Raw genomic sequence first — 24,541 nt, 5'->3', positions numbered from 1 at the left:
TTGAACTGTGATGATTAGGGTTGTGCCGGTTGATGCAAGAACTACACGGTTGAAAGGAAGTAGCTGTTCTTGAACCCAGTGGTGTGGGACTTCAGGCTTCTGCCCAACGGTAGCTGCCAGGTTGGAGGGAAGTAGCTGTTCTTGAACCCAGTGGTGTGGGACTTCAGGCTTCTGTCCAACGGTAGCTGCCAGGTTGGAGGGAAGTAGCTGTTCTTGAACCCAGTGGTGTGGGACTTCAGGCTTCTGCCCAACGGTAGCTGGGAGAAGATGGTTTGGCCAGGATGGTGGGGATCTTTGATGATGGATTTTGCAGTGCTGATTTTGCAGTCCTGCGGGGAAGGAGGTGCCCGAGATGCATGTGGCTGAGTCCATTACTCTCTGCAGGTTATCCCTATCCCTAGTGCATAGGTGAGGGTAGAATCTAAGAGGGGATTGATAGGAATGGGGGGGTGGAAATGGGATTAATGGTGGATTACTATGAATGGTGGTCAATGGTCAGCACACACTCTGTGGGCCAAATGGCCTGTTTCTGTGTTCTATCTCCCTGTACACCGCTATAGGACAGAGAGGTTCACATTGAGAGGGAGAGGGTGATATAGGAAGTGGGGACTGAAGGGAGAGAGATCCTGTGAAGTTCAGAAATGGAACGAGACAGGAGGAGGAAGAGAAAGCAAAATTGGATATAAAAGGCATTAAACATAGATTGAAATGACTGTTATAGAGAGAATGAGAGGATGGAGATGCACATACCAATGTAGAAAAAGGGCTTACTGGCGATGAAGGAGAGATGTAGTGATTGAGAGGAGAACTCAAGGAGCCAGACAAAGAGAATTTTTAATAAGACTGTAAGACATAGGAGCAGAATTAGGCCATTTGGCCCATTGAGTCTGCTCTGCCATTCCATCAAGGCAGATTTACTATCTCTCTCAACTGGACTCTCCTGCCTTCTCCACATAACCTGTCGCACCATTACTAATCAAGAACCGTTACTAATAAAGCTCCACTTTAAATATACCCAATGACTTGGCTCCACAGCCGTCTCCGGCAGTGAATCTACTGATACAACAACCTCCGGTGTTGTATCTCTGCTCTAAAAGGACATCATTGCATTCTGAGCTTGAGCCCTCTGGTGTTAGACTCCCCCACTATTGAGAACATCCTCCCATTGTCCACTCTATCAGGCCTTTCAATATTCAATAGGTTTCAATGAGATCACCCAGTCCTTCTTCTAAAGTCCAGCAAGTACAGGCCCAGGGTCATCAAAGGCTCCTCATACGATACCCTTTCAATCCCAGGGTCATCCTCGTGAATCTCCTCTGCACCCTTTCCCATGCCATGCCTGCTTAGATAAGGGGCCCAAAACAGCCCACATTACTCCAAGTACAGTCTAGCCAAAAGTTTAGAAAGCCTCAACATCACATCCTTGCTCTTCTATTCCGATCCTGGAAATGAATGCTAAGATTGCATTTGCTTTCTTTACTACCAATTTGGCCTACAAGTTAACCTTTAGGGAATCGCACACAGGGACTCCCAAATCTGTTTGCACTTCTGATTTCTGAATTTTCTCCCTGTCTGGAAAACTGTTCCCTCCTTTATTCTTTCTACCAAAGTATATGACCATACACTTCCCCGTTCCATCTGCCACTTCTTTCCGCATTCTCTTAGTCTGTCCATCATTCTGCAAACTCCCTGCTTCCTCAACACTACCTGCCCCTCCACCTATCTTTGTATCTTTGCCCCTCCATCAGCTTGGCCAGAAACCATCAATTCCATCAAATAATCAGAGAGATAATGGGAAATAGGGGGGGAGGGAGGGAGGGGGGGGAGGGAGGGAGAGAGGGGGAGGGAGAGGAGCAAGGGGGAGGGAGGGAGAGAGAGAGAGACACTGACTTTGCCCTCGGCAAGTTGCTGTGCTGTGATATGGCACCTACGTGCTCTCACAGTGATGTTGCTGCCTTCCTCCTTGTCCCTCTGTCACACAGACACTCTGCGAACCGCGGGGGTACGTTCAGATGCACAGCCAGGATTACAGGGAGGAGCTGCTCAGTGCACGCAGAAAGGCACGATCGGTGTCCGGCCGCCGCAGGAACTGTTCAAAGCAGCTAACAGACGCTGAGGACAGGAAAAGGTTTCTACTCTGGACCAGTGCCCGAGGAACCCAGCAGCACCAGTGTTGACCTCTCGCGCAGCAGCTCCCTATCACCCTGTTCGGCATCTATCCCTCGGTGCTTTTCAAAGTCCAAAGCAAAAATGCTCCATTTCAACCAGAAGATCTAGTGCCCTATTGAACATTCCTGGATCAGATACAGTGTGGGTTAGATACAGAGTGGACCTCCCTCTACACCGTCCCATCACACACTCCCAGGACAGGGACAGCACGGGTTAGATACAGAGTGGACCTCCCTCTACACCGTCCCATCACACACTCCCAGGACAGGGACAGCATGGGTTAGATACAGAGTGAATCTCCCTCTACACAGTCCCATCACACACTCCCAGGACAGGGACAGCACGGGTTAGATACAGAGTGAAGCTCCCCCTACACCGTCCCATCACACACTCCCAGGACAGGGACAGCATGGGTTAGATACAGAGTGAAGCTCCCTCTACACAGTCCCATCACACACTCCCAGGACAGGGACAGCACGGGTTAGATACAGAGTGAAGCTCCCTCTACACAGTCCCATCACACACTCCCAGGACAGGGACAGTACGGGTTAGATACAGAGTGAAGCTCCCTCTACACTGTCCCATCACACGCTTCCAGGACAGGGATAGCACGGGTTAGATACAGAGTGAAGCTCCCTCTACACTGTCCCATCACACGCTCCCAGGACAGGGATAGCACGGGTTAGATACAGAGTGAAGCTCCCTCTACACTGTCCCATCACACACTTCCAGGACAGGGACAGCACGGGTTAGATACAGAGTGAACCTCCCTCTACGTTGTTCCTGAACCTCTTTTCACTCCTACTTTACTCCTAGAACTTGCTGAAAGCTCGATCAAACAAACAGCCAAGATAAGCCACCTACCCTCATGGACCTTGCCCCACACCCCAATCATTCACTTTTATTCCCTCGTCTATCAAGCAGAAGATACAAAAGCCTGAAAGCACATACCACCAAAGGGTCCAGAGGAGGTTCACAAGAATAAACCTGGGAATGAAAGGGTTTATGTATGAGGAGGAATTGATGGCTCTGCCCCTGTACTCACTCATTGGGCCTCTCTGATTTCCCCAATAGACTTACAGACCTGGGGGTTCAACCATTGGGTCTCACCCTCCAGCTGACCTCCAGGCATCCCTATTGACCCCAGAACTTGCCAATGGTGGGACCCCAGGCTCCAGACTTACTGATGACAGGGCCTCAAACTCCAGGCCTTGAACTCTCGCATTAGATTTAGGGTTAGGGTTAGGCCCGTGTACTTAGAGGGTCACCAGCCCTCAAGCCTTCTGCACATGCAAAAAGAGAGCAAAAAGGTAGTGAGGTAGTCTGCATGGGTAGACAGAGGGTAAGAAGCTATTCCTAAAACATCGAGCGTGGGTCTTCAGAAGTACATAACTCCTCTTTGATGGTAGCAATGAGAAGAAGGCATGTCCTGGGTGATGGGGGTCCTTAATGATGGATGCCACTTTTCTGAGGCATTGTGTTTTGAAAATGTCCTTGGTGCTGGGAGGACTAGTGCCATGATGAAGCCGGCTGAGTTTACAACTTTCTGCAGCTTTTTCTGATCCTGTGCTGTGACCCCTCCATACCAGATAGTGATGCAGCCAGTTAGAATGTTCTCAATGGTACATCTGTAGAAATATATGAGCATCTTTGGTGACATACCAAGTCTCTTCAGACTCCTAATGAAATAGAGCCACTGTCATGCCTTCTTTGTAATTGCCAAGGATAGATCTAGGCAATGTTGTTGGGCCCAGGATAGATCTTCAGAGATGTTGACACCCAGGATCTCGAAACTCCTTACCCTTTCTACTGCTGATCCCTCAATGAGGACTGGAGTGTGTTCCCTCAACTTCCCCTTCCTGAAGTCCACAGTCAATTCCTTGGTTTTACTGATGTTGAGTGCAAGGTTGTTCCTGCGACACTAATCAACCAGCTGATCTATCTCACTCCTGCACGCCTCCTCGTCACCATCTGAAATTCTGTCAACAAGTTCTTCAGCAAGGACTCTCCCACCCCCACCAATGACCCCTTATAAAATGAACATTGACTTCTCTAACTTCCGCTAATGCCCTTCCTCCCCTTCTTATCCCATCCCTGATTTATTTATTCCCCCCCCCATTTTTTTTATCTCTTTCTCTACCCATCACTCTTTGCCTGTTCTCCATCTCCCTCTGGTGCTCCCCTCCCTCATTCTTTCTCCCTAGGCCTCCTGTCCCATGATCCTTTCACTTCTCCAGCTCTGTATCCCTTTTGCCAATCACCTTTCCAGCTCTTGGCTTCACCCCACCCCCTCCAGTTTTCTCCTATCATTTCACATTTCCTCCTCCCTCCTACTTTAAAATCTCTTACTATCTTTTACTTCAGTTAGTCCTGACGAGGGCCGAAACGTCGACAGTGCTTCTCCCTATAGATGATGCCTGGCCTGCTGTGTTCCACCAGCATTTTGTGTGTGTTGCTTGAATTTCCAGCATCTGCAGATTTCCTCGTGTTTGCTTCTGTCAACAATAGTTGTGTTATCAGCAGATTTCTAGATAGCCTTTAGGTCGTGTCTGGGCACACAGAGAGTAGAGCAGTGGGCTAAGCACACATCCTAGAAGTACACCAGTGCCCATTGTCAGAGGGGCCCAGGTATTGGTTACCCACTGATCTGGGGGGACATATAATGAAAGAACACTTACTAAAAGTGGCACATGAGAGGAAACTATTTCTTCTATTCCTTGGAACAACTTATGTAAGTACATCAGAATCCTGAATTTAATAACTTCATGGGAGCTTATCGTTATGTATGGTGTCCATGTCAGACATTTGGGGACAAGAGTACAAAGATAACATGTCTGTCTGAGATGTGATGGGTGTGGGAAACTTTTACACTTCACAATTTTTTGGGAAATCGCTAAACAATATTATACTGAAATATTTAATACAATTGAATCATTATTAATATCTACTTAATATAAATTAAAGCTGTGCAATATTTGTTTATGGGATGGTTAAACATGGGTATTTGTACTGTTGTGATGTTAATGATGGCTGACCGATGTTTGCCAAGCCTGGGATCCAACAATCTGTATTTCTGCACAGACTATTTATAATTGAAAGAATTATTAAAACATTCCTTATCCTAACTACATTTACATTTTGAGTGTTAATGTGTACTGTAATCGTACTACAAAGGCAGCTTGATGGTGACGTAGTTAGCGTAATGCTGTTACATTCTGGGTTCCACTGCTGCCATTGAGTTTGCACGTTCTCCCTGTGACTCCGTTATTTGCACATTGGCTGTTTGTCAGTCTTTGTCTGTTTATACACTATAGTTTTATGTAAAATCTGCTGCATTTCTTTTTTCACCTGTAAATGCCTGCAAGAAAATGAATCTCAAAATAATATATGGTAGTAAATTGAACTTTGAGGAGACATTGGCCATCTGATTTTGCAGTATTCTCGCAGTATTGGAAGTGTCACTCATAAATTTGTTACCTTTTAATGCACAGTCCACACCTAACACCAACACAACACCTGTATTTCCACTTGGGGGGGAATCTCCAGTGAGGGAGCATACAGTATGCAACACCACGCAAGATGTTGAAGTAAAAGAGAAAACTCTTTTCCATTGATGCTGGCTGGTTTGCCGAGATCCTCCAGCATTTTGTGAGTGTTGCTTTGGACTTCCAGCATCTGCAGATTCTCTAGTATTTGTGAACATACTGTATGTTCAGTGGCCACTTTATTAGGTACATGGATGGAACTTGGTATGGTCTTTTGCTGCTATAGCCCATCCACTTCAAGGTTCAAAGATGCTCTTCTGCACAGCATTGTTGTGATGTGTGGTTATTTGAGTTGCTGTTACCTGTCTGTCGGCTTGAACCAGTCTGGCCGTACTCCCCTGACCTCTCTCATTAGCAAGGCATGTTCACTCACATAACTACCAATCACTGAATTTTTTTTTGCTTCTCACACAATTCAATGTGAGAGAGAGAGAGAGAGGATGAATGAGAGAATGAGATATTGGGACATCAGCAGTTTCTGAGATACTCAAACCACCCTGTCTGGCACCAACAATCATTCCACGGTCAGTCACTTAGATCACATTTCTTGGCCATTCAAAGATACATTTAATTTCAGAGAAATGTGTACAATATACATCCTGAAATTCTTTTTCTTCGCAACCATTCATGGAAACAGACGAGTGCCCCAAAGAATGAATGACAGTTAAATGTTAGAACCCCCAGCTCCCCCCTCCCACGCACAAGCAGCAGCAAAGTTACGACCCCCCACCGGCAAAAAAGCATCGGCGCCCCCCACCGAGCACTCAAGTGTGAAACCAAACATCAATAAAGACACAGACTTGCAGAACCCCAAAGACTACTCATTCACCTGATAATCTGACATACCACAGGCTCTCTCTCTCTTTCTCTCTCTCTCTCTCTCTCTCTCCCTCCCTAATGAGGGAAAAAGAGGTGTCCCTGTTTCACAGCAAGAGGAGAGACATAACAAGCAACTCGTTGATTTGCGATGTTAAAAGTCTGTTGCATCACTCTTTCCGAGCTCTGTGCCTAAAGAACTCAGGTCTCTGACGTTTAGTCTGAACAACAACTGAACATCTTGACCATGTCTGTGCTTTTATACAGTAGGTTGCTGCCCCGTGATTGGCTGGTTAGATGTGCGGGTGTAAAGCTGTACCTGATAAAGTGGCCACTGAAGGTATGTACACGTTTTGGGGGTCGTCATTTAAACCTCATGTCTGCAGGATGCTCTCCTCTGGAACGTGGCGAACCTCTGTAGTTCCTAGCCCTACAAGTTTGTGCAGTTTGGATTAATTGAAAGCTCATGGAAGTGAAGGCAATTGAGAACTGGGTCAGAAGAGGAATTGAGAACTAGGGTGGATAACTGATGGTCATATTAAATGGTATAGCAGGCTTGATGGGCTGAGTGGCCTACTGCTGCACCTGTTTTTAAGGGAGTTCTGATGAAGGGTGTCCACCCGAAACAGCGACCATTTATTCCCCTCCATAGGTGCTGCTCGATCTGCTGACCTTCTCCAGCATTTTATTTAGTTATCTATTTATTTTATGTACTGGAATACAGCGCCAAATAGACCCTTGCGGCCCTTCGAGCCCAGCAATCCCCTGATATATTTCTGGCCCAATCAGAGACCAAATTGCAATAACGAATTAACCTACCAACTGGTACTTCTTCGGACTGTGGGACAGTCACGGGGAGAACGTACAAACTCCTTACAGGCAGCAGCGGGAATTGAACACGGGCCACCTGCACTGGAAAGGGGGGGGGTGTGAGGGAGAGGGAGAGGGACACTGTGTGTGTGTGTGTGTGTGTGTGTGTGTGTGTGTGTGTGTGTGTGTGTGACCCTGAATTTCCAGCACCTGAAGGATCTTTTTTTGTTCCTATTTTCATGTGTTCTTATGTCGATTTGCTCAGTTTTTTTCAGCTGTTCACCCTCACCCTTTAATCCCAAACAAGATTAACCGAAGATTAATACAATCGATTGATTGAACATGTCTATGAGTTATTTTATGGTCGTGTTATACACGTGAAATTACGGCCTGGTCGCAGAGTCGCTAGAACAAACCCTTGGCTCTCAATGGGTGAAAGTTGGTGATGCATCATAACGATGAAAATGATGAAATGGCTCTTTTTGCGTAGACAATGCAGTTTACGTGCTTGCCGATTTGTTTCGGTAAAATAAAGATGCTTTCGGAGGTTTGTGTAGGAGGCAGAGACTCCTGTATTTTCAGAGTGCGGCTGTAGCCAGAACGGTCCCTTGTCCGTCATCTGCTCCGCACCGGTTTACAGTAAATCCCACACACCTACCTGACCCCGCGCACGACCGCACTGCAGAAGCAGAGCCCAAACGTTCAGACTCCTCCCCCAGGCAGATTTCCAGCGAGGGATCAAACCCACTCGACAAATACAACAGAACGTAGATGAAATTATTCACACGGATATATCCCATCAAGTGTATGTGTGTGTGTCTCTCTCTAGCTGTTTGAGTGTACATATATGTATGTGTTTTTGAGTGTGCGTGTGTGTGTGTGTTAGTTAGGTATTAACATTTAAATGTATTCAGAATGTTTAACAAAATCAGATTAAGATTAATATGCAAATTATTATTTACGGTTATGTATTATAATTTAGTAGGTTGTAATTATATATTAAAAATACGAGAAAATCTGCAGATGCTGGAAATCCAAGCAACACACACAAAACGCTGGATGAACTCAGCAGGCCAGGCAGTGTCTATGAACTTCCATGGATGCTGCCCGGCCTGCTGAGTTCCTCCAGCATTTTGTGCGTGTTGCTTGTGGTCTACAGCTGTGTCAGAGCGGGGCCAACTCTCAGAACGACACTCTAATTCTGCGTACAAGCTATCGGAGAGGTACACCGCATGACCATAAATCGGTATGTATCCCATCACGAAAGGGCGGTGGTGATGGTAATATTTCCACGAACAATCCCATGTTTGGTTAACACTGGGCAGTCAGCCCCATTCACTGTCAGGTCAAGTGGAAAAGGCACTGGGAAATAGTCCCGGGCAGGTTCCAGCCGTGTTCGTTATCCTTTCAGCAGGTGTGAACGCTGCTGGTTTGATCAGCATTTCCTGCCTTTGAGAAGATGCTGGCAAAGAGAATCATTGTAGACCTTCTGGTGAAGACGCCAGAATCACATTGATTATCACTGATGTATGTTGTAAAATGTGTTGTTCTGCTGCAGTAGTACGGAGCAATGCACAAAATAAATTAAAATAATAAGAATTGGTGCAAAAAGAGAGCAAAATAGGTTCATGGACTAGTCAGATACGTGATGGCAGAATGGGGGAAATGCTCATAAAATGTTGTGTGCCATTAGGCTCCTGTACCTCCTCTTTGATGGTATTAAAGAGTGGAGGACATATCCTCTTAATGATGGACACCCATCACCCGAAAATGCAGCCTCTTTGTGGCATTAGTTTTTTTTTGTAGGTATCCTTGATGGCAAGGAGGGTTTAACCCATGATGAAGCAGATTACAACACTCAGCCGATTTTCCGATCCTGTGCCTGGGTGCCTCTGTACTGGGAGGCAGGTTGCTTTCCACTGTACACCTGCAGAGTCTTGGTGACATAACAAACCCCCAACTCCTCATTAAATAGAGCTGCTGGTGTCTTCCTCATAATTGCACCAACACGTTGGGTCCAGGACCTGAATGAACAGTATTGAAGACCTTTTCCATTGTACCTTGGTACATCTCACAGTATTAAACCAATTCAACACAAGACATTTTGCAGTTGCAAGGAATCTAAGCAGCATTTTGTGTGTGTTACTCAACCAATTCCATTTCCAATTAGACCACAAGGCACAAGAGCAGAGCTGGGCCATTTGGACCATTGGGTCTGCGCCACTTATTTTCTCTCTCAGCCCCATTCTCTTGGTAATCTCTGACACCCTCACTAATCAAGAACATATCAACCTCCATTTTAAATGTACCTAATAACTTGGCCTCAGAATTCTCTTTAAAAAAAAACAGCTGCATAGACCAGTCATTGCTCTGAGCAGGAAAGTTTTTCATGACCTGAGAACTGTGCGGCACTTTACATGAGTATTTTTTTTTTGTAATAATCACATCAAACACACAACCACAACTCACAATGCGAGTAAACAATGTCAGGCAGTCAAAACTACTGGCAGGCACGATGACGAAAATAAATTGTTTTGACTAGATGGCGTTGGCATTCAGCAGGCTGGCTGCTTTTTGAAAGACTGCGCTACCAACTTCCATTCTGTGTTTATTGTTACAATTTGTAGCGGTGTTGCAACTTGAAACACTGACAAAGTAAATATGTTGAAGCTCTAATATGTTTCAAGATGAATGTTGAGATACATATAGAAAATTTATGGATCATATTAATAAATTATTAATTACAGGGCATTTCACTGTTACATTAACATAGATTTGAAAATTATATTAACATTATATAAAAGAAAATTCCAGCTGCACAGCACAAAGGCTACGTGCAAGGGGGTTATTGTGCAGCCATGCAGCTTAGAGGGAACAGTACTTTACCTCCACAGCCATCTGTAGCAATGAATTCAATTCAAGGACATTTGTTATAAATAATGCACAAATTATACGACTTTGATGTTTACTTGCTCACAGGTAACCATAAAGACAAAAACCCAAAAGAGCCCGATTCAAAATAATAAAAATGAATTACAAGACCAACACCCAATGCACAGGAGACACAAAAAAATCATGCAAACAATTGAAGGGAACAACAGCATTCCAAACCGAAAGCTGAGGCTGAAGATCCAAAGCCTTGCTCATTGGCTCATCATATTAGTGGGCACTAATCACAGCAGTAGCGGTAGTCTTCATAGCAACATGGAATTGGCCTTCACAGAGCACAAGCAAAAATGTCTCTCATCCCAAACAACACCCTGTCTTCCACAGATTCACTACCATCTGGCTGAAGAAATTCCTCCTTATCTCTATCGTAAAGGGGCATCCTACTATTCTGGGACTGTGCCCTCGGGTCCTAGACTCCTCTATGAAAAATCCTCTCCCATCTATCTAGGCCTTTCAATATTCCATGTTTCAATGAAAATCACCCCTTGTTTTTCGAAACTCCAGTGAATACAGGCTCAGAGCCATCAGACACGCATCATACATTAACCCTTTCATTCCAGGAATCCTTTTTGCGAACCTCCTCTGAGACCACTCCAATACCAGCACATCTTTTTTTAGATCGGAGTCCCAAAACGGCTCACAAATACTCCCAAGTGTGGTCTGACTTCAGCTTATATAAATCCTTGCTTTTATATTCTAGTCTTCTGGAAATTATTACTAACATTACATTTGCCTTGCTTACCACTGACTCTAGTTGCAAGTTAACCTTTAGGGAATCCTGCACAATGACTCCCAAGTCCCCTTGCACCTCTGATTTCTGAATTTTCTCCCTGCTTAGAAAATAGCCTTTGACTTTTCCCCTTCTACCAAGCTGGTATAATTCCTGCATCTCCTGCCTGATGTACTGTACAAATAATGCAACGCCCTCTTTATTAGATACACCTGAACCCTGCTTGTTGATGCAAATATCTAATCAGCCAATCATGTGGCAGCAACTCAATGTATAAAATCTTGCAGACATTATCATGTGGCTTGTTGTTCAGACCAAGCAACAGAATGGGGAATAAATGTGACCTCACTGACTCTGACCATGGAATGATTGTTGGTGCCAGATTGGGTGGATTGAGTATCTCCAAAACTGCTGATCTCCTGGGATTTTCACGCACAAGTCTCTAGAATTTGCACAGAATGTTGCTAAAACAACAAAATCAGCGAATGGCAATTCTGTGGGCGAAAATGCCTTGTTAGTGAGAGAGGTCGGAAGAGAACGGCCAGATTGGTTCAAGCTGAGAGTGAAGGCGACAGTAACTCAAACAATAGTTTGCAGAACAGCATCTCTGAACACACAACACGCCCTGTGGATGGGCAACAGCAGCAGAAGACAACGAACACTTTAAGAGGTATTTAACGATCTGGCTACTGAGTACATGACATTAACTGACTGTGCGGCTTATATAGTCCAATCCAGCTATGTGCTGTAAAATGGGGTTCTGAAAGTCACCCTGAGCGGCTACGTGCAGTCTCGGTTTGGGTTTATATTGTAGACGCAAGGAGGAGGGTTAAGGAAACGCAAAGTTGCCGGCGAGATATAAATAGGAAAGGGGAGGAGTGGGAAACAGGATTAGCGGAAAGAGAGAGGATCATCTTCTTTCATCCTCTGCGGAGAGATGGCGGCTCACAGGCTGGTGTTGATCCGGCATGGCGAGAGCACTTGGAATCAAGAGAACCGCTTCTGCGGCTGGTTCGATGCCGACCTGTCGGAGACGGGCGCGCAGGAGGCGGCCAGGGGCGCCCGGGCTCTGAGCGACGCCGGCTACCAGTTCGACATCTGCTACACCTCGGTGCTGAAGCGGGCGATCCGCACTCTGTGGGCGGTGCTGGACGGCATCGACCAGATGTGGCTCCCGGTGGTGAGGAGCTGGCGGCTCAACGAGAGGCATTACGGCGGCCTTACCGGCCTGAACAAGGCGGAGACCGCGGCCAAGCACGGGGAGAAACAAGTGAAGATTTGGAGACGATCCTTTGACGTCCCCCCTCCTCCAATGGAATCCGATCATGACTTCTATTCCATCATTAGCAAGGTCATTATACACAGAGCGTATGTGTATATATACGTATACATACTATATATACATTATACATACATTCGTACAAAAAAGGGCAAAAATAGCGAGGTTGTGTTCATGGGTTCGTTCTCCGTTCAGAAATCTGATGGCGGGGGTGGGGGTGGGGGTGGGATGAAGCTGTTCCTAAAATGTCGAGAATGCCGACTCGACCTGCGGTAAGGAAAGCTAATGCATTGTCAATATTCATTTCCAGAGAATCAAGGGTTTTAAAAGCAAGGATGTAATGCTGAGACTGTATATGAGGCTGGTCGGGCCACACTTGGAGTTTTGAGCAGTTTGGAGAATTCATGAGAATGACACCCGGACTGAAGAGCGTTTGATGGCGCTGGGTCTGTTCTCTCCGGAGTTCAGAAGAGATGGGGGGGGTGGTGGAGGGAGGTATATCTCTATTAAATTTTATAGAGATAGAGTGAGTGTGGAGTGGATGCCTCCTATACCGGGAGGGTCTAGGACCAGAGGGCACAGCTTCATAATAGAAGGACGACCCTTTAGAACTGAGATGAGAGGAATTTATTTAGCCAGAGGGCGGTGAATCTGTGGAACTCATTGCCAAACAGACCACTGTAGAGGCCAAGTGTAATTAGTAAGGGTCAAATGTGACACAGAAGCCCGGATAATGGGGTTGAGAAGATTAACATATCAGCCACGGTGGAACAGACTCGATGAGCCGAACGGCCTGGTTCTGCTTTTAAGTCTTGTAGAAAGAATTAAGGGGGAGTGAACAAGACAAGAGGTGCAGAAAAGGAAAGGTTTGGTTTGGAATTCAGTGTCGGGGGAGATTTGTGGTTTGAATGCAAGGCGAGAGTGCATTCTCTCCCGGAAACATACCCCCCCCCCCCCCCTCGCCTGTTCAACTCTGGAAGCAGGGGTGGAATGCAGGTTTGATTACAAGATTCAAGGTTTGCCGGGTAGAAGGAGCATGTGGTCCAGGTGTAGGTCGACAGGACGGGGCAGGAGTTCGGACTGCATGGGCCAAAGGTCCAGTTTATCATGGTGTGCAGCGGCATTGGCTGGACCCATCTGTGGAGGAGAGATAGCCCCTAATGTAGAGAAGGCGAGCAGGGTTTACTCATAAGAGTTCCGCTAAAACATCGGCGGCACATCCCAGCGACACCGCCCAGACATAATCCTCTCAAAGATAGTAGCCCGCGATAAACTATGAAATAAAACAGTAACATAGAATCCCCGAGCCAATCAAAATACGCAATACAAGGTTAAACAATTAACGAGTCGTAAAACAGCGATTAACTAATTAAGTGCCCCGGTAACATCAGCGCCCTTTGCTCGCTGGCGCCCCCAGCAGGCCCGGAGGCCTCATTACACTTACTCTGCCGTGACTGAACTCACTGAACGATGAATCTGTCAACCTGTAACCGTAATTCACGGTGTAAAGGACTGGGACTCGGAGAGATTCATGCTTACAGTGGGACATGCAAAATGGAAATGGGGAAATTCAGTCACAGGCCAACGTCAATTCCAAACAGAGCTCATCAACTTGACCAGGACCTAAACAAAAAAAACATGCAGCCCTGTTTTTGCAAGTACTTTCTGAACCTTCAGTATTTCTTGTGAGCCTGAAGTTAGAACAGAGGATGGAGCAGAATGAGGCCCATGTGGCCTACTTCACCATTCAATCATGGCTGATTTTTTTCCCACCCTGGTTCTCCACCTCCTCTCGTTAACACTTAACCCCTTTGCTAGTCAAGAACCTGTCAATTTCTGTCTTTAAAAAAACCCAATCCTTGGCCTTCATAGCCCTCTTTTGCAATGAATTCCACAGATTCACCATCCCCTTATCCCAGTTTTAAAGGGACATCCCTTTATTCTGAAGCTGTGCCTTTGGAACCAGACTCTCCCACTACTGGAAACACCCTTTCCACGTCCACTCCATCCAGGCCTTTCAGTATTTGGTAGGTTTCAATGAGATTCCCCCAACCCCCCCCCCCCCATCCTTCTGAATTCTACTGACTCTATTGACCCTTTATTGCGTGAATATTTTGTGATTGCTAATATTGTTTTGCTTAATAAGCACCTGGAGACATCCAATGCTCTTCCTGTGTTAAACCTTTCACTCCTGGACCATTCTTGAAAATCTCCTCTGGACCCTCCCCAGGGCCAGTAGATCCTTCCCCAGATACAGGATCCAAAACTATTCACAATATTCTAAATGCAATGTGACCAATGCCTTATGAGGCCTCAGCATTACATCCCTGCCTTTATATTCTAGTCCTCTCAAACTGAATGCTCGCTTTGCACTTGATTACTACCTGAAAGTTAACCCGAAGGAAATCCTGAACAAGGACTTCCAAGTTCTTTTGCACCCCTGTTTGGAAAATAGTCCACACCTTTACTCTTCTGGATGTGCTGACACTGGAGGAGTGCTGGAGCCGTTCACCAGAATGTTTCTGGGAATGAAAGGGTTACTGATTGATGGCTCAGGGCCCGTGTTCACTGGAATGCAGAAGGAGAGAGCATCTCTTTGAAGCATTTCAGATGTTGAAAGGCCTCGACAGAGTGAATCTGGAGAGGATGTTTGGAGGAAGGAGCAGCCTCGGAATGGAGGAGAGGAGAGATTTCTTTAGCCAGAGGGCAGTGAGCCTGTGGAGTCTGTTGCCACAGGTGGCTGTGGAGGGCAAGTCATTGGGTATATTTAAGGCAGAGGCTGATGGGTTCTTGATGAGTCAGGGCATGAAGGGTTATGAGGAGAAGGCAGGAGACTGGGGGTGCAAGGGAAATGGATTAGCCATGATAATGAGACCACCTGGTTTCCTTGGCTGCGTTCGTCTAGGGAATATACACTCTGGTCCCGCCAAACCCGTGAGAGTGAGGCGGCTCTCTCACCCCAAACCCAGTTTGTGTGATGCTGTATAATTTGCAACCCTGTTACAACTCAGTGTCAAGAAATAACAGACAGCACACTGCATACAATTTAAGGAGCGTATGAGTCTTAACTAAAGGGTTAGTAAGCAAAATAAAGAAAAAAAAAACAAAAAGGGCCCATTATAATTAAACATTCAAATATGCACAACTTGGAGCTCAACTCTCACAAGAGTCATATTCTCCGATCCTCAGTAGACCCTGGCGCCTTGCTCCATCAAATCACGGTCCCTGACCGGGTCAAACCCTACGACCGATTCTCTTCAGCATCTTCTCTCTTCATTTCCTGCCAAACAGAAGACCCCAGCTCACACCGGGGTCAGGCATACAACACAAAAGCACACTCCCCTCTATGGACGGCTCACGTTGCAAAGCACCCTTTATCTCTAACCATAAGCCAAACACACTGCTTCTACAGAAAGACCATTACGCTAGCAGTGAGACCTGCCCCAGGGTGTTACAGTGCAATCACGGAACAGCCTCATCGGTCCTGATGAAGGATCTCGCCCTGAAAGGTTGACTGTTCATTCCTCTCCACGGCTGCTGCCTGACCTGCTGAGTTCCTCCAGCACTTTATGTGTGGTGCTATGTCGTTCCAGTAACTGCAGAATCTCTTGTGTTTATGGGGTCCTGTTTAGCAGCCTTGTCTATGGCACCTTGTCAAAAGCCTTTCTGAAAGTCCAAGTAATTGACACCCACCGACTCTTCTTTGTCTAACCGGTTTTGTCAGATGTGTCAAGTTGCGCCTGTTTCCCCTAGGACCGTCGATATAGTGACCTGTCAGAGGACCAGCTGCCCTCCTGTGAGAGCTTGAAGGATACCATTGCCCGTGCTCTGCCCTTCTGGGAGGAGGAGATTGTACCGCAGATCAAAGAGGGGAAGCGGGTACTCATTGCAGCTCACGGCAACAGCTTGAGGGGGATCGTCAAACATCTGGAAGGTAAGCCGGTCCTGGTGTGGTCCAGCACAGCGACCGACTGTCGCCTCTTGAGCTTATGTTCAGCAGGCCTGTCGGGACGGGGAGGGTGGTTCATAAAACACTTCGATGGTGACACCTGCCGTTAAAATGCAAGTAATTTCCTTAACCTGTTCACTTGACGATTAATAAGTCAAGGAGCCTCTATGGAGAGGAATCGAGCAATGCTATACGGCAGATTCTTGAGCTGGCCCACTGACTCCCCAGCCGCCTGCTTGTTCTGAGACTGGCAGGAGTCGGCATAGAGTGTGAGAGGTCGCACCCTCTATTTGAACATCTGAGGGGGCTGCTCCTTGATTTCTAGCTGTACTTCAGCCCCAGTGCTCCTGATCTGTGGCAACCTGCTGCAGAGGGAGCTGGGTTGCTAGGGAGATCTCCTGGTCAGCCTGCTCCTGGGCCGAGCCAAGATGTCCGTTCAGGGTCCAGGCGGGGGGCAATCGAGGGCCTGGCCGGGCCAACAGCCTGCCTCTTCTCTGGGCTTACATCCATCCCTGGGTATCCGTGAAGAAGGAGTTGCATAGTCTCCATGGGCATAGTGGGGGATTTCTGGGAAGAATGGGGTTCGAGTGCATATTGGATAATAATCATCACGTTTTACTTTAAAATTGTAAATAGCTACGATAGCTTAATCTTGTATAATGTTTTTGTGAGAGAACAAACTTCCTTAAGGAAAAACAAATTAGCAGTTGCTGTTTCAGGGCCAGGACCCTTCATTAGGACTCGGCTGAAACATTGACAGTTTGTGCAAATGGTGCCTGTCACTGGTGTTTCAATGTCCATGTGACAAATAAAGGTAATTAATCTAATCTGAGACCAGCTTCACATGGATTGGGAGCCTGAGTGGTTCCTGATTGGAGCCCAATCAAATTGAGTTAGAAGTAGAATTTACTACAATATAATGTGAAGTTAATATTTCTAGTTGATGTGGAGGGAAGTACTATTGTTTTCTGAGGAAAAGGTTGGATTGTCCTGGTTATTATAGATTTGTTAGAAATCCTGGAAGAGTCAACATTCAGAAAAGATGAAAATGAGCTTTCTTTGTCACATGTACGTTAAAACATCGAGTGAAATGTCTCCTCTGTGTCAAGTCAAATCAGCGAGGATTGTGCAAGTGTTGACATGCTTCTGACACCAACACAACATGCCTGCCACTCACTAACACTAACAGTATGTATTTGGAAAGTGGGAGGAAACCCGGGTCACAGGGGGATCGTACAAACTCCTTACAGACAGCGGTGGCAATCGAACACTGATCTTACAGCTAGCACTATAAAGCATTGTGCTAACTGCCTTAATTTGTTAGGATATTTTATGGATAAGTACACAAAAGAATTTAAAAGGCTAAGAGACTTGGAATTTAAATGGAGGAAATTATCTTCCATTATTAAAACCTTATTTAGATCACATGTAGAATGAGTATGGGTGTTGGATCACTGCAAGGGCATACTGACCTTGGAGGAAGGTGAGATTAACTGAGGCTGACAGAATTAGCTGATGCCTTGAGTCAGGAAGATTAATTGAGGTGTTGTGAAATGACTGAACCAGTCCCTCTTCAGACAGTCAATTGCCTCAGGGCAAGATGGCAAAAACTTAAAATCAGCAGTGATGTCAGGAACAATTCTGTGTACAACAAAGAACTCTGAAAGTCTGGATGCTTTAGTTATACAGCACAGAAACGGGCCCTTTGGCCCATCTCATCTATACTAATTAAATGAAATAGTCTTTCGTTCTGGCCACCTCGTAGTAGGATGGATGTGGAAGCTATAGAGAGGATGCAGAGAGCATTTACCAGGATGCTGCCTGGATTAGAGAGCATGCCTAAGGAGGATAGGTTGAGTAGTGGTAGAGGCTGATACATTAGGGTGATTAAGGGATTCTTACATGGGCACATGGATGACAGAAGAATGGAGGGCAGTGGAGGAGAGAAGGGTTAGATTGCTGGGGAAACTGAAAGGTCTTAAGGTGAATGTCACCTGCACCAGATGGACTACATCTCAGAGTCCCAAGAGAGGTTGCTGAAGAGATAACAGATGCATTGGTCATGATCTTTCAAGACTCACTTCATTCTGGCATGGTCCTGGAGGACTGGAAAACTGCAGATTTCACTCCACTCTTTAAGAAGGGAGGAAGGCAAAAGAAAGGAAATTATATGCCAGTTAGCCTAACCTCAGTGACTGGGAAAGAGTTGGAGTCCATTAGTAAGGATGAGGTTTCAAGGTACTTGGAGACTGATGATAAAATAAATCAAAGTCAGCATGGTTTCTGTAAAAGGGAAACCTTGTCTGACAAATCTTTTAGAATTCTTCAAGGAAGTAACAAAGGAAAGGCAGTGGATGTCATTTACCTGGATTTTCGGAAGACATTCAATAAGGCTTCTTAACAAGATAAAATCCCGTGGCATTACTGGAAAGATACTGGCATGGATAGAGGAATGGCTGACAGGCAGGAGGCTGCGAGTGGGAATAAAAGGGGCCGTTTCTGGTCGGCAGCCAGTGACTAGAGGTGTTCCTCAGCAGTCAGTATTGGGAGTGCTGCTTTTCACATTGATTTAGATAGTGGACTTGATGGCTTTGTGGCAGAGTTTGTGGATGATATCAAGATAGGTGGAGGGGTAGGTAGTGCTGAGGAAGCAATGCAATTGCAGCAGAACAAATTGGAAGAATGGGCAAAAAAGTGGCAGGTGGAATACAGTGTTGGGAAATGTACATTTTGGTAAAAGCTACAATAGTGCAGACTGTTATCTAAATGGGGAGAAGATTCAAACATCAGAGGTGCAGAGGGATTTGAGAGTCCTCAAGCAAGACTCCCTGAAGGTTAATTCACAGGTTGAGTCTGTGGTAAAGTCTGTGGTAATGTTGGCATTTATTTCAAGGGGAATAGAATATAAAAACAAGGAGATAATGCTGAGCCTTTATGAGACACTAGTCAGGCCACACTTGGATTATTGTCAACAGTTTTGGGCCCCTTATCTCAGAAAGGATGTGTTGTTGTTAGAGAGAGTCCAGAGGAGGTTCACAGGAATGAAGGGGTTAACATATGAGGAGCTTTGGGCTTGTACTCACTGGAATTTAGAAGAATGCATGGGATTCTCACTGAAACCCACCAGGTGTTAAAAGGATTAGATAAGGTGGATGAAGAGAGGATATTTCCTGTGGTTGGGGCATCCAGAACTAGAGGTCACAGCCTAAAAATTGAGAACAGAAGTAAGGAGGAATTTCTTTAGCCAGGGAGTTGTGAATCTGTGGAATGCTCTGCCACAGACAGCAGTGGAGGCCAAATCTGTGAGTATATTTAAAGCCCAAGTTGATAGATTCCTGATTGGTTGGGGCATCAAGGGTATGGTGAGTGGGCAGGTGTGTGGGGTTGAATGGGATCTGGGATCAGTTATGTTGAAATGGAGGAGTGGACTCAATGGGTGAATGGCTAACTCCGCCCCTATGTCTTGTGCTCTTAGAGTAGGTTAAAAGGTTAACACAACATCTGGGCTGTGCTGTAATTGTCTATGTAAACTGAGGTTTGGGAATTTAATAAAACTGAGATTGATGGATTGTATATCTTTGTGGGAGAATGTTTACAGAGCTCAAGAAAGTAGGAACACAAGTAGGCCCCTCGGCCCCTCAGGTACATCTTACCATTCAATGAGATCATGACTGATCTGCCCCAGGCCTCACCTCCTCTATAACAACAACAGTCTGACTGAATGGTGGAACAGGTTCAAGAGGCTAAATGGTTGACTTTGGTTGCTATGCTCCCATGTCAGGCTAGGGTCTAACGGTTTATCAGACCAGGGCAGGTGGGTGGAACTGGGATAAGCTGTATTGTCGGTGAATGGTAGAACAGGTCTGAGAAGCTGGAGTCCTGTTCCTGATTGCTCCTTCCCTTTTTTCTCTTTGATTGGTAGGCATGTCCGAGGAAGCCATCATGGAGCTGAACCTCCCAACGGGGATCCCCATCGTGTACGAGCTCGACAAGAACCTGAAGCCGGTCAAGCCCATGCAGTTCCTGGGAGACGAGGAGACTGTACAGGCAGCCATGGCTGCCGTGGCAGCCCAGGGGAAAGCTAAGAAATGAAGAATGGTGCTGAGGGAGCGTGGAAGGATCGCAAGAATTCCATAATGTAGCTTCTCGAAAAAGTATTTATATAAGTGGTTCTGGGAACCATGGTAGCACCTAGCTCCCAGTTGCATTACCTACCTTACACTGTGTTGCCTGAGCCTGCTCATTGGGTCCTCGACATCCCTTTCTGTATTTTGTCTCTCCTTTTAATCTCTCTTATCCATCTTCTCCTTTGTCCATTGTGACTTATTGTGGAATTATCTATTAGCTTACAGATTCACCTGTTCAATCTTCATGCCTGGCTGATCAGTAGAACTGTTCCTGTGTTGGAAATATATTTAAAGGATGTATTGGTAGTTCTTTTGAATTTGGAGACCCACTTATTCCAGTTGAAGGCACAGATTAATCATCACCTTTCCCATTTATAGGATAATAAGTGGTTACAGAACATCTGATATTATAGAACAGTGTGACTATCTAGCTTCTTTCAGAACCAGGTTTAATATCACTGTAATGTGATGTGAAACTTGTTCTTTGTGGTCGCAGTATATATATATTTAAATAAGTAGTTGCAAAAAGAAAGCAAGGAAAGTGAGGTAGTGCATATGGGTTCATTGTCCGTTCAGAAATCTGATGATAGAAGGGAAGAAGCTGCTCCTAAAACCTTCAGGTTGCTGCAGGTTCCTTAATGGTAACAACAAGAAGAGGGCACGTCCTGGGTAGGGGCACTGTCACTACATGGATGAGACAGTAGAATTATAGACCAAGAGGTGAGACGTTTATGAGTTATTCTGAAAGTTGGCATTGGTGTAAAAGGAGGTAGTGTTTACATAAAGAACGAACAGACCTCAAGCTGCATTGAAGTGAATATTTAGATGTTATTGGCACGGTAATGTTAACCATTGGGACACCTGGATCAATATCCTGACAAGACCATCCATCAAGGTCACCAATGAACCCCTAGCTGTATCTGCCTTGACGACGTGTCGCAACACGGTAGCGTGACACTGTATTACAGGTCAGGGTGTTGACGTTCCGTGTCCAGTTCCGACGTCACCTGTAAGGAGTTTGTACATTCCTCCCCACGAACTCAGAGGTTCCCTCCAGGCATTCCGGTCTCCTCCCACGTTCCAAAGACACACCGGTTGATGGGTCGTTGTAAATTGTCCTGTGATTAGGTTAGGGTTAAATAGCTGTGTTGCTGGATAGCACAGCCCGTTGGCCGGAAGGGCCTGTTCCACACTGTATCTCTATATAAAATAAACAAACCTAAAAAGGGAATTCAAGTGAGATTATTTTACCCAGTGAGCAGTCAGACTATGGAACTTGCTAGCATAAGGTATGCTTAGAGGGAAAATGAAAGATGTCAATTATTTGATATAGTGTGAAATGTTCTGATGGAGTTGAAAGATCTAGGAAGAGGTGCAAGGAATCAAGATAGTGTAATGATAGTGGGGAGTAAGAGTCAAGTGAAAGAACAATAAATATTGATGTGGACAACCAACTGTTTACTCATTGGGGAATCACACTTTCACTTAAACTAGTTTATGCAAGAGACATTAGTTGGGTTATTTCATTAATTAAGTAGCAGTTCAGCTCCTCACGGTAACTGGAAGGTGGTAGTGTTAGTTTTTTAAGGTGTTAGCTAAGATGTTGAAAAGCCAATCACCGATGGGATTAGCCACAGAGCAAATGAATTACAAGGGCAGCGAAAAGTGTTGCTCTAAAGCAGTATTAAAGGTTTATCAATAGACATTGTGGGCTGAGAGACTTCCCTTGGTCTTGTAGAACCTCTACAAGTAGGTTCTTTTAAAACCTAAACCCATTGTCATGCTTTGCATCTGTAGCAAGGAGTTAACAAAGTAACCCTCAATCACAGCACTCAGGTAGGAAGTATAAACACCAGATATTTTGAGGAATGCTGGAAATGCAGGGTAACACACACAAAATGCTGGAGGGACTCAGCGGGTCAGGCAGCATCTACGGAGAGGAATGAACATTGAATGTGGCAGGCCGTTACCTTTCATGAAGGGTCGTGGCCTGAAATGTCAACTGTGTGTTCCTTCCCAGAGATGCTGCCTGATGTGCTGAGTTCCTCCAGCATTTTGTGTGCGTTGCTTTGGTAAGAAGCCCTGCACTAGAGACAAAGTGGAAGCGGTTTCCTGGAGTTAGTTTCACAGAGTTGAAAGTGCTGTTGGTTTGAGTGTGTTTGTGTGCTGCTCCCCTCTCTGCTTCCATCATTAAGCATACCTGAGTATTGTTATTGTTTCCCCTTCTCTCTCGCAACCTCTACCATCTTCCCCCAACCCTTTGCTGCATGAAGGTGATTGTGGAGCACTGCAATATGGGATCGATGATGTCCCAAACGCACGCTGGAGCCCAGCGTGTGTCCACCTTCGCATTCCAAAACCTTCTGTAACACAAACTGGTGAATAAATGTGCCTCTGAGAACACTGTTGGCCTGTCCATTATTTTGATCTTCAGAAGGTGCCTTTCTGACTGGAGGTATTAGTTCTGCTTTGCTCCCCGCAGATGCTGCCCGACCTGCCGAGTAGTTCCTCCTTTTATTTCAGCTCTCCAACATCTGTAGTATTTTAGATTCAAGGTTCAGATTTAGTTCTCGTGTGTCCTTTGAAGCCTACAGTGACTGGACCATTTGTGTTAACAACCAACACAACCTAAGCATGTGCTGGGGGCAGCCGGCGAGTGTCAGCACACATTTAGCATGCCCACAGTGCGGGGAAAGTATGAAACATTATAAAGCCCAATGGTAGCAACTTCTCCATCTGTTGAAAAGTCAGATATTCAATTTCTCTCTCCAAGGATCCTGACTGACCTGCGAGGTACTCAGGGACATTCTATGTTGGGCTTCAAATTTCTAGCATGGTATTTTGATTTTGGTCACTGGACCACACAGCTGTCGTTCTTACTCAGCTTTGTTTATTTATCGACATATACAGTGAAAAGTGTCACTTGCATTAACGAGCGATATAACCTAAGGATGTGCTGGGGGCAGCCCGTAAGTGTCACCATACATTCCGGCGTCAACATGGTAGTCCCACCAGACTTGAGAGAACAGAGCAAGCCACAAAATGACAGCAGAAAAAGCCCCATACCCTCCCTGCCATACACGGACAGGACTCCCAATTTCATATCTGGGTCATGGAAAGTAAGTTTGGTTTTAAAGGATTTCTTTAAGGTTGCCCCCAGTTCTTCAACAACTTATCCCGTGGGCTTGTCAACTTTAACCTCCACTCTCTTTTCTCCCTCCCTGTCTCTTCGCTTCATAAACAAAGATCTAGTAATAGGTAGTAATTCCTTTCCTGCAGATTGAGATTTATTTATCACACGCACATCAAAACACACCGTGGAAGCGTCATTTGTGTTAACAACCAATACCCCCAGGAGTGTGCTGGGGCAGCCCACCAGTGCCACCACACATTCCAATGCCAACATAGTATTTCCACCGGGTTCAGCAGAACACAAAACAATAGCCAATCAAGAACTTCCCACCCGTGCATGTATGCAATCCCTCTCGCCCCAAGACAGACCATCTTCTTTGGCCTTCAGCCTCTTTCGATTTTGACTTGGAGACACAGATACTGGATCTGCTGCACCATTATCTGGGACATGCCAGTTCATCACAGGCAAAGCGCTCCCCGTCGTTGAGTGCATCTACAAGGAGCACTGCCACAAGAAGCAGCCTCCATCATCAAGGACCCTCCACCGAGCAGGCCGTGCTCTCTTCTCGCTGCTGCCCTTGGGCAGGAAGTATAGGAACCTTGGGTCACCCAGCCCGAGTTCAGGAACAGTCATTGCCCTTCAACGTCAGGCACCTAAACAGTGTGGGTAACTCCACTCACCGCTACTCTGAATTTATTCCTCAACCCATGGACTCATGTTCAAGGACTCTACAACTCATGTTCTCAGAATTATTCAGTTATTTATTCTTATTATTTGTTTAGTTTGCCTTCTTTTACACATTGGTTGTTTGTCCGTCTTTGTGTTTAGTCTTCCACTTCGAAGTACGGTATACATCGTCCTGCTGTGAATGCCGGCAAGAAAATGGATCTCAGGATAGTATTTGGTGACAGATACATAGTTTGATAATAAATTTACTTTGAACTTTGGAATGTACTAGTTGAATATACAGTGGAGGGAAAATGGACTTAATTAAGAAAGGAGAAATTTACAGGCGCTGGGTGCTAAGGAAAAGG

General features: G+C 45.7%; 2 protein-coding genes across 8 annotated transcripts in view; both read left to right on the top strand.

Moving 5' to 3' along the window:
- Positions 1-5,418, top strand: part of cdc25d (cell division cycle 25 homolog d) — a 30,796-nt gene extending 25,378 nt beyond the window's left edge. For 4 of the 7 annotated variants that reach the window (XM_059947115.1, XM_059947114.1, XM_059947112.1 and 1 more), the window contains one exon: positions 1,983-5,415. In XM_059947115.1, coding sequence (XP_059803098.1) covers positions 1,983-2,177 — 195 coding nt within the window. In that variant the 3' untranslated portion in view covers positions 2,178-5,415. Of the gene's footprint in view, positions 1-1,982 lie in introns of all 7 variants that reach the window. The other 3 variants (XM_059947110.1, XM_059947111.1, XM_059947109.1) reach the window with 2 other exon arrangements.
- A 6,411-nt stretch (positions 5,419-11,829) lies between these two features.
- Positions 11,830-22,775, top strand: LOC132379357 (phosphoglycerate mutase 1). The gene is made up of 3 exons (XM_059947106.1): positions 11,830-12,370; positions 16,052-16,232; positions 20,170-22,775. The coding sequence occupies exons 1-3, from the start codon at positions 11,957-11,959 to the stop codon at positions 20,337-20,339; spliced, it is 765 nt and encodes a 254-aa protein (XP_059803089.1). The 5' UTR covers positions 11,830-11,956; the 3' UTR covers positions 20,340-22,775.
- The last annotated feature ends 1,766 nt before the right edge of the window (positions 22,776-24,541 follow it).

Source organism: Hypanus sabinus, chromosome 22 (assembly GCF_030144855.1).
Source record: "Hypanus sabinus isolate sHypSab1 chromosome 22, sHypSab1.hap1, whole genome shotgun sequence".
Classification (NCBI taxonomy): domain Eukaryota; kingdom Metazoa; phylum Chordata; class Chondrichthyes; order Myliobatiformes; family Dasyatidae; genus Hypanus; species Hypanus sabinus.
This window is presented reverse-complemented; position numbering and strand designations above follow the sequence as displayed.